Source organism: Parasteatoda tepidariorum, chromosome 10 (assembly GCF_043381705.1).
Source record: "Parasteatoda tepidariorum isolate YZ-2023 chromosome 10, CAS_Ptep_4.0, whole genome shotgun sequence".
Lineage (NCBI taxonomy): Eukaryota > Metazoa > Arthropoda > Arachnida > Araneae > Theridiidae > Parasteatoda > Parasteatoda tepidariorum.
Genome location: NC_092213.1, coordinates 81885432 through 81896636, shown reverse-complemented (window position 1 = coordinate 81896636; position 11205 = coordinate 81885432). Strand labels below are relative to the sequence as shown.

Genomic DNA, 11205 nt, shown 5'->3' with positions numbered 1-11205 from the left:
ATACACATACACATATATATACACATATATATACACATATACATACACATATATATACACATACATACACATACATATATATATATATATATATATATATATATCACACCTCGAAAATACATACACTACACTACCGATTCGAATGTTAACCTACGAAGAAGTCCATAGTTTTTTCTCTTATTCAGTCACTAATTAATATTTTTGAATATTTTTTTTGTTTCGTTTTATTAATTGCAAAAAAAATTTCTATTGAACTTAGTTGCCGAATTTCAAATTTTAAGGTCGTAAGTATTTTTTTTTATTTGAACTTTAAACTGTTTAACCTTCGAAAAAGTCTAAAAAAAGTACTTGTTATCCGAAATTCGGTAAACAAGTTCAACAGAATACATTTCAATGAATATAAAAAGAAACGAAAAAAAATATTTCGAAATATGAATTAGTTATTGAATAAGAGAAGAAACTATAGATACATAATTTTGTGTAGATTAATATAGAGTAAAATAGAAGAATTTTTCTGGTTGCCAACATGAGACTTAAAAGTTTTTCAAAACCACCCTACCCCCTCATTAGCGAAGAACATGTTTGCTAGACTAGTTGTTCGCCCTTTTAAAAGAAGAGATTATATTGATACGACCGAATAAGGTTGTTTTAAGAAATGTCCGTCTGTTTATATGTATTTTTTGCTCAATATTATGTAGTTTTGTTTTATCAATAAATACCTTTATTTTCCACTGTAATTGAAAATTAACCACTTAACGAAAAAGGACCCTACAGTTTGGTTCAAGAATTGGCGTAGTGCTGGTTGGCGTTGGCGTCGCAGTGGCGCAATTTCTGAGGGGGGCGAAATTTAATTACACAGTCACAGTAGTTTTCTAAATTTCATACGGAGCCATGATGGCTAAGGGGATAGAGCGTTCGCCTTCCAATGAATTATACCGGATTCAAATACCAGCAATGTCTGGTCCATACGAATTCCGCATCCGACTTGCACCGACCCCCTGCTGACGTAAAGTATCCTCAGTGGTAGACAGATTGTGGGTTATTGTCCCCTTGTCATCAGGCTAACCATGGGAGGTTTTCGTGGTTTTCCTCTCCATGTAACGCAAATGAGGGTTAGTTTCATCAAGAAGTCCTCCACGAAGGTAAATTTTCTCCCAATACTTGATCCAGGAGTTCCCTTGTCTTCTGGATTGGGTTCAAAATCACAAGGATACGGAGTTGCTGACATTAGTATGTTAGAAAATTAGGTTTTTCTTCAAGAAGACCTAATCAAATCTTTGAGAGGGAAGGTCTCAGGTTTCCATAGCAACTCTCCTCCTCCTCTGCGCAGAATAAGTTAGCTTAAATTAGCAGTTCGCCCTTTAAAAAGAAGAGAATGTTAAGGATACGACCTTAAGGATACGACCTAATGAAGGATACGACCGAAGAAGGTTGAGTTAAGAAATGTTCTGTTTATTTGTACTTTTTGTTCAATAGTGTGTCGTTTTGCTTCATTAATAAATGCCTTTATTTTGTGATTCTAACGATAATGGAAAAATTACCACATTATTTACGAAAAAGATCCTTACAAGCTTTTTTAAGATTTTAGGATCGTATGCATTTAAATTTAATAATAATTATTTTACATTTTCATCATTTTATTTTTATTCGAGCAACAGATATACTAGATTAAATACAATGAAATTTGTAAATCTGACCTCATAATCGTAATTCGCAGAAATTCCAAGCCCCTAAAAATTATACAATATACAGTTTATCAACACAGTGAGAAGTTTGATGACTTACATTTATGTTGTTATGTTACGTTATACGAAGTTTTGAGACTTTTTCTTTTAAACATTTCGAACAAATTATTGAAAAATATTAGAAAAATTAGTGTGCTTTTATCAATCATATAAAGAAAACCAGCTCTATTCACAAGTTGTTCTATTAGCAGAGATGCCAACTTGCCCCGGACAGCAAATATATATTTTAAAGTGGTAGTTTATCAACTGTGATTCCTGGTTTAATAAATTCAATTTAGTGTATTTTTATCCACCACTATTTCTAAGTAATTGGTAGGCTTATATGATTCACCACTTTATAGTACTTACGTTATGCTATACCTTTTAAAAAACAAGCAAAAACAGTCAAATATTTGCCAAATTTACTTTGTTGTTATATACCGCTTTTTTAATTATTTTGGCGTGTCCGGAGCAGTTGGCATCTCTGTTAGACCCGTCTTTAGCGTGTATAATTCTGAAGTTACAAAAATGTGCTCATTAAGCGGTGGTACATTAATATTTTAAAGTAAGAAAAAAAATTATGAATTGTTGTGGAAAATTACCGTGAACAAAGAATTAGAAGTTTATAATAAAACGCTTTTACCCTTACTTCAGTTCTTACCAGCAATCAAATTTTTGAAGCCTTCAATCGTCGTTTACACTGTAATCTATCTTGATAATGAGTCGTCAGATTGTGATAAGGCTTTTGTTTCTTCAACTATAAAAGCTTAATTTGATTCTGTACTGTGTTCAATACTTGATACTCTTCTATGTACAATGATTCCCTATTGTAAAATATATTGAAAATATACGCAGGGCTTTTCAAAAATTTTTTTTAAATGAAAATAATAAAGCAAAAATAGGCATACCAAAAAAATAAATGGAAGCAGGTTATCGGACCATCGGAGGGGTTTCAAACTATGTGCAATACCAAAGAGCAATTAACAAAAATCAAATCATTCGACATCATATTATCTTTACTGTATCTCCGATGATTATATTGGAGAAATATTACAGTTCGTGGCCAAGTTATTAGACGCACTATACGATTTTATGTAAAATGTTAATTATCAGTATGTACTATACAGCTTTATTGTTTTTATCTGACCGAAACCGGTTTGCACTTGCTTACGTTCGTGTATCAATGGGTTAAATTAGGCGATATATAATATAAATTCGATGATTGAATAAATAAGATGATATATAATATAAATATAGAATATTTATTATATCAGGTATTATATTAGTATATTATAATAGTTAGACCAAATGATTAGAATCACTGTAGTTTTTTTTTATAAATAATTTCATGTTTTGCACGAGTTTATATGAAATACTTTTATATTTAAACATACATACAACGGGTTTTTATTCATGAGATTTTTTATATACTTCCTATTTGTATTTATTTTTAACGTATTGCATTGCTATGTTAACCCATTGATACACGTAACGTAAACAAGTGCAAGCAGTCCTGTAAAAACAGTAAAGCTGTATAGAGTATCACCTGATAATTAAGATTTTACATAGAATCTTAGAGTGTGTCTAATAATTTAACCGGGGACTTTAAACGAAGATATGTAATGTCATTTTGCTTGTACATTCATTACAAAAATATTTTTAGGTATGTTGACATTACTTCATTTTATTTTTAGTTTATAACCGTCGTTGAACATCCGACCGAATTTTATGGGTTTACGGCTACTCATGTTCAACTCTTTTGAACCCAATCCAGAAGACAAGGGAACTCCTGGATCAAGTATTGGGAGAAATCTGCCTCCGTGGAGGACTTTTTGGTGGAACTAACATGCATTTGCGTTACATAGAGAGCAAAGCCCCGAGAACCTCCCACGGTTAGCCTGATGGCAAGGGGACTCTAACCCATGATCCGTCCCACGTCAGCGCTGCGTCGGTGCAAGTCGGATGCGGTATTCATATCGACCAGCCATCGCCTTATTTTTTTTCGGCTGCTGGGCAAAATAAAAATAAAAACTATCTTACTTATGCTACCCCACATTCGCGTTACAGGGAGATGAAGACCACGAGAACCTGTCACGGTCAGCCTGACGGAAAAGGGACTCTAACCCTTGATACGTCTACCACTGAGGATATTTCACATCAGCACTGTGGTCGGTGCAAGCCGGATGCGGAATTCGTATCGACTGGGATTCGAACCCGGTTCGCCTCATTGGAAGGCGAACGCTCTATCCCCTGAGCCATCGATGCTCGCCATTCCTTCATTGACAATTCTTGTAATAACCTCATAAATTTTGTTGCAGAACACAGCCACTTCCTCTCCAGAGCCTCAAATGTTGGCCAATCAGTATGCCAACATGCCTGCTGCACTTTTGACGTCTCTGAAGAGGGACAAGAAGCCATTCACTTACACGCCAGGGGGAGTGAATCTGTCTGAAGTGTTGAATGCCCGCCTCCAGAAAAGGATGGAAAGGAAAAAGAAATACGTCGAAGACCGCATGAACGAAGACAAAAATCCAATCGAAAGGCTGCCGAAATTCGAACCACCACCCAAGCAAGTCATAGTCATGCCCACCTATAATTCACCTCTCGATATGTACTCGATGGAAAACGCACTTGAGGCACTGGAATGTCAAGCGGAGCTCGTCGCTGCAGATCAAAGGTTATTAACACACCTCTCTATAAACTGTTTTACTTTATTTTGTTGTTGTTGTAGTTCAAGAGCTGCACAATGGGCCATTGGCGACGGTCTGGGAAACATCCCTGAAGATGATCCGAAGACAAGCCTTCTCAATTTTGATCCTCTGCAGAGGGATGGCACCCCTCCCCCTTACGTATCTCGACGACCTGCACACGAAGCACTTTATTTTAAAACAGACCCATTATTAGATCAATATTCAAATCCACATCCTTGTAATTTTAAACCCAAAACCAGAAGACAAAGGAACTCTTGGATCAATCATTGGGACAAGCATGGAGGATTTTTTTATGGAACTAATCCGCATTTGCGTTATATGGAGTGAAAAACTGCGAAAGCAAGGGGATTCTAGAGCATAATTTGTCAGTTACTGAGGATATTTTACCTAAGCACTCTGTAAGATGCGACACTACTGGTCGTTGCGTTATCTGGAGAGGAAAACCTACCAGGGTTAACCCGACTACAAGAGGATTCTAAACCATGATTTGTCTACCGATGAGCATATTTTTACGTCAGAACTGTGGTCGATGCGAGCCGAGAGCAGAATACGAACCTGGGTCATCTCATTGGGAGGTGAGCGCTCCAGCTGCGGAGCCACCGCGACTCTGATTCATAACTATTGTTTAAATATAAAGAGTCAGAAACATAATAAGTAAGGATCATATGAAGAAAATCTTGCCGCGAATGGAATGTAGACGTGTTACGTGACCACAAATTATTAATTTAACCAGCTGACTGTCCTGTACCTAAAAAGTGGTATTTTAACCTGCAGTTTTCTCTGCAAAGCAAAACCGGTTTTTCTATGTTATTAGATAGGGAAATAGTGTGTAGGGGTGAAACATTCTCCAAATTTTGATCTTTTGCTAAACTACCAGAGGGTTAAAATTACTTTCTTGCTTCGGTCGCGGTCGTTGCAAGGCGTTACAACTTCTGTTTGAAAATGCGAACACCGTGTTTAGTTCTCGTATTTAATTAACGACTAGAATCATCGAAGTAATTCGCTAATTTTTAGACTAATTTCGACCAAATTGTAATCAATTTTGGATTCTAATCATAATTAATTTCTCGTTTTGTAGATTAAAATCTTCTTATTCGTAAATACTCACCCAATCCCAAAATTGCTTCACAATGGTTGTGTTTTCGCGAGCTGAAATTATTATTCACTTAAATTTTGCGTTCTAAAAATATAATCGTTGTTATTAAGTCACCAATTCCTCTCACGCAAAGATTAGCTGCTCTATTCTATTGGATTTTAATCTTGAAAATAAATCGCTTTTCTAGATTACAATTCTTTTATAAACAAAGTTTAGAAATTCGGACTTGAAATGAAGTTTTCTTTGCATGGCAATGTCCGATTTTTTCGGTAATTCTTAAAACATGATTGTAACTTTTAACCAAAGTTCTAATCAAAAGTTTTAATCATACCTCTGATAGCCTGGTTGGTAGGGCACTGGGCCCATGTCCAAGAGTTCGTGGGTTCGATTCCCGCCGGCTGAAGACTCCCCGAGTTGTAAATGGTGACTGATGCTCGTTAAATCTGTCGAGTCGCAAAGTCCTCCATGTTCCCATAACAACTCAATACCTCTAGGGGTACTGATCCAGGGGTTTCCTTGCCTTCTGTTTCTGAAATTACAAGGCTGTGGTAAAAAAACGGTTATACGGCAAAATAAGGTTTAGTAATTCCCACCAGGTATAATTCTAATAATTAATTATAATATTAGTCATAATTATGCATTTTATTATGATTAAATTAATCAAAAATAAGATAACAGTAAAATTGACCAAAAGTAGGGAAATAATTTTTGCCCCCCTATAAGCAGTATCCGACACAGTGAGTGGAAGTACCGTGATACTTTTATAGGGATGCGTTAAGGTTAAAATTTTAAATTACTTTTTCATAATACTACAGCAAGTGAAATGAGAATTTGCTATAAATGTTTAAGGTAAAAAATATGATTTTTAAGCTATAGTGATAATTATAAAAATTCGACATTGGAACATATTAATAGTAATAGTCAAAGTTCTCGATGGTCCCATCAAAACATTTTGATGGTTTGTGCGATTCATGATGGTCCAATATCATTTGATGGTCAACGTCGTCCAACATTTTCCATTATACGTTCATGGTTTTTGATATGCCACAACAAACTTCAATCATTCCATGATGGAAAATGCTACTTTAATACCGGGATGGTTAACCATCAAAAGAAGTTTGATTCTCATGGACCAACAATCCATGATGGTCCGTGATGGTCCATGATGGTTCCAACTCTACATTTCCATGACTGTTTGACTGTTCTTGTTGCTTCTCAACAATATACCATCAAAACAATTTCGTTTTGGATTATCATAAATCATTCCGAATTCTAACATTGAGATGATGGTTGTTCTTGATCGTTGCAACAATTGATTTCTAAGGTACTTTGATGAAAATTTATGATGTTCCATAATGGTACAACTATGTATTTCTGTGATGGTTTACTAATAATTATTGCTGGATCAGCAGGAATATACCATCAAAACAATTTGTTTGTTTTTTATGTTGGTCCATCAAAAATCAGTCCGAATTCCTACATTGAGATGATGGTGGTTCATGATCGTTGCAACAATTGATTTCTAAGGTACTTTGATGGAAATTTATGATGTTCCATAATGGTACAACTATGTATTTCAGTGATGGTTTAATAATAATTACAGTTGGAGCAGCAGGAATATACAATCAAAATAATTTTTTTATGTTGGCCCATCCTAAAGCAGTCCGAATTACTACATTGAGATGATGGTGGTTCATGGTCGTTCCAACATTTGATTTTTAAGACACTATGATGGAAATTTCTGGTGGTTCAACATGATCAAACCTTCAAAACAAGTTACTATTTTTATGTTGGACCGTCTTAAACCTGTCCGAATTCCTACATTGGGGTGACCGCTACTTATGTCGGTTATCATCAAAAATATAATGGTTCATGATGGAATTATTGATGGTTACCATCAAGATCATATTGGTGCATCAATGGAAAACCATCGAAAATTTCCAGTTGGGAAATAATTAAAAAACTTAATATTAATAATTATGTTATGTGAATAATGTGATTTCAAATATTCTTATGATATTTTTCTTCTTCAGTCTTAGCGCACGTTCAGCCACTCTTCCAAGAAACCACAAGTTTAATGAAGATGACAGGGTGTCCCAATCGAAAGCCTTCAAGGTGCTTCAGATAATTACCGACACAGAAGAGGATGCTTCCGGAAAAGGTAATCTTTTTATTACCTTTTTTTAAAAAAGAGACTTGTTTAATATGCTAAATAGTCAATCTTCTAATAAAACTCCCGTTGCTTTTAATCAGGACGTAGGATAAAATGCGTGTTTAAAGAAATAAACAGATACTATACGTTTGCTATACAGGGGTTGGATAAAATAATGGAAACACTTTGAGCAGTGGTGGCTCAGGGAGTAGATAATTCGCATTCCAATGACGTGAACCGGGTTCGAATCCAAGTCATAGCTGATCGATATGAATTCTGCACCCGACTCGCACCAACCACAGTGCTGATGTGAAATATCCTCAGTGGTAGACGGAACATGGGTTAGAGCCCCCTTAGCGTCAGTAGTTGAAAACAAGTAGCCGTAAACTCAGAATTTAGGTTGACTGTTCAATGACAGTTATAAAGTAAAATGCTTGTTGCCTGTGTTTTGCTGTCTAATAAGTCGGGTTTAAAGTTGACAGTGGATTGATTTGTCCCAATAAGAAAGCGGTTGACAATTCAGAAAGTCCTCCACGAAGACAAATCTCTCAAGATACTTGATCCAGGAGTTCTCTTGCCTTCTGGATTGGGTTCAAAATTGCAAGGTTAAAGAGTTAAACATTAGTAGTCGTAAATCCAAAATTGGGTCTGCTGTTTAACTACGGTTATAAAATAAAACTAGGAGGCTTCGCCCCCTGCTCGCTGGCGCTCGCTAACCCCCAGAACTGTTTTCGCAGTTCATTTCAGATTGCTTCGCAATCCGATGCTCGCTTTGCTCGCTCATTGGATACGTTCTTAACGTCTAGCTTTTGTATACTTTTTTGAACACTGAAGTTCCGCAAACTTTTCATTGTAGAAAATTCTAAACCTGTGCATTTCAATATTAATTTGAAATTGCAAACATTTCGCATATTTTTCTTAATCACACTATTCTAAATTTCAGTTGTTGAGAAAAGTAACTGTTGTAAGTTTTGTTTTAAAGTCTTTCCCACCAGAGGGCTAAAACCATGTGTTGTAAAACAATATGAAATAGTACTGAACGCCGGATGTAAAGCATCGGCTTCGATGAAGATAATTTTGTGAGAATTTTTTTGATAATTCGGTGAGAATTCACCCGATTAGACATATGATACTCACTACGTGCTCTTGCTTGCCGAAGCCTATCAATTAAAACGTATTAGCGTTTTATATAATATAGATTAGCCATATGATGCTCCCTACGTGCTCTTGCGCGCCGAATCCTATCAATTAAAAATGAAAACTGTTGCCAACGCGAGAAAAGAAATATCATCGATTTTATTGATACATACGTATTAGCGTTTTATATAATATAGATTATAAAATGGAAACAGTTTGATACTAGCACATTTTCTGATATTTCTCAAAAAATACTTAGACTATTATTTTACAACTTAACACGTGCTTAGTTCATGCGATTTCTCATACATGTCATTAACGTTTAAAGCTTCCAAAAGTTTGTGGGTCCGGCAATAAATTACGAGAACAATTTTTTTTGGAATACCCTATGCTAAGATACAAAATGAAATTCGAGGAAAACCCCTTATCATTCAGAGCTTTCTTTAGATAAGTAGGGGAGAGTGGGGTCAATTGTAACATTTTTTACTTAACTATTTNCTGAATTGAACAACCTGATAATGCTCACTCTGGTTATTGTTTCCGTTTTTAAAAGCGCTATATGTTGAGCCACCTCATGTGACAATTGCCATGTGACATTTTCAGCAGCGATCATTGGTCGATTTTCTAACGTTGCCATTCGGGGAGTTGTAATGAGGCTTTTTTTTGGTGCCGTGTAAGAGAAATATATATATAGATAGATTATAAAATGGAAACACTTTGATACTAGCACATTTTCTGATATTTCTCAAAAAATACTTAGACTATTATTTTACAACTTAACACGTGTTTAGTTCATGCGATTTCTCATACATGTCATTAACGTTTAAAGCTTCCAAAAGTTTGTGGGTCCGGCAATAAATTACGAGAACAAATTTTTTTGGAATACCCTATGCTAAGATACAAAATGAAATTCGAGGAAAACCCCTTATCATTCAGAGCTTTCTTTAGATTAGTACAAAAGGACTTAGAAAATTGCTAGAAACTTTTTGAATTTTCAAGATATCCAAATCAGATTTTTCTCTGTAAGTTACAAAATACGATTCAGAATAAAATTTTGAAGGAAAAATATTTAAATATTTCCCGCGCATGCGTAGTGAGAAAAAATTACTTCAAATACTCAGATCCAGCTCAATTTTTAACAAATGGTGTATTTGCACATCTTTTTAATTCATTTTTCAAATGAGGTAAATAAATTTTTAATACGAGTATTCAATTTATGTCATTTTTAAGTTATCAGAAAATAATCGTTCTACAGCTAATAATTTTAACTAAATTGTAGTTCACCAACTGCATCCCAGAGAGCAAAATGAGGTTTATTTTCAGTCAGCAAAAACCTTTCAATGTAAATCTAAAAAGGGATTTTTATGCGGTTTACGTGTAAACCTTCTAATCTTAAAACGAGATCTGAGACAATCTGATCATTCTACGCACATTACCCTAATCCAAAACCTTTGAAAACCTTCTATATAGAAACCTTAAACCGAGGTTGTCTTAGCGTGAAGAAAATCCTTGAATAAAGCTAGTCTTAAGTGAGAATAATCTTAAATCTAGGTCATAATAAGGTTTCTTTTCGCAGTATCTCGTATGCTCAGCTGAAATCCACCTTTTCATGAAATTTTAATGGACAATGCAATTTGATCCTGTCTCTAGTGTGACGTCAACTAAAAAGCCAATATTGACCAATACTTTTTAAAAAAAGTTCTAAAAATAATTTTTAATCCTTTTAGGATGAAAGGTTTCAAGCTGCAATAATTTTGCTTTATTGAAAAAAGGTTTTTAGCACAAACATTTTCATCCAATAAAAAGAAATTTCGACACAAGATCGCCGTAAGATGGTTACATGCTTTCTGGGGTAGCCCTAACTTATTTTATTAATATACTTGCTAATTCCGAAATAAGCATTTTACTCCTTAGAACAATCATAGATTTATTCAAAGCATAAATAAGACTATTACCGTAAACCGGAGCGAGTCTACCCATCCAGGGGCGAGTCTACCCATTTTAGTTCTATTTATTTTTCACTATTTTAAATTGCAAATAAAAATTTTTTTACCGACGGAGATCTTAGTTCAGACTCTAAGGAAGATGGCGCTGTAGTAGTTTGATCCGTTTTAATTTATTTGGTGTCTTTTTAACCGACCTGTTCAAACGTCTTTTGAGAGATTTGTATTGAAAATCAGCAAACTTTTAGTTGGTGCTCCGTAAGTATATTATTATTATTACTATTTTCACTTTGGTTAAGTGATAAACTTATCTAAGACTAAGATTACATTAATTTTATATGAAAAAAAAACAAAAAGAATGTAAGTTTTGCTGTTGTAAACAAAAAGCCAGAATTCGCGGGGCGAGTCTACCCATTCGTATTTAGTTTTAATAAAGCATAAT

At 34.8% G+C, this 11205-nt stretch overlaps 1 protein-coding gene across 1 annotated transcript in view; it reads left to right on the top strand.

Moving 5' to 3' along the window:
* LOC107454301 (uncharacterized) overlaps positions 1-11205 on the top strand; it is a gene marked incomplete in the record, with an annotated part of 41663 nt that overhangs the window by 21904 nt on the left and 8554 nt on the right. The window contains 2 exon segments of the mRNA XM_043053035.2: positions 4043-4401; positions 7565-7692. Of these exon segments, the coding sequence (XP_042908969.2) occupies positions 4043-4401; positions 7565-7692 (487 nt within the window).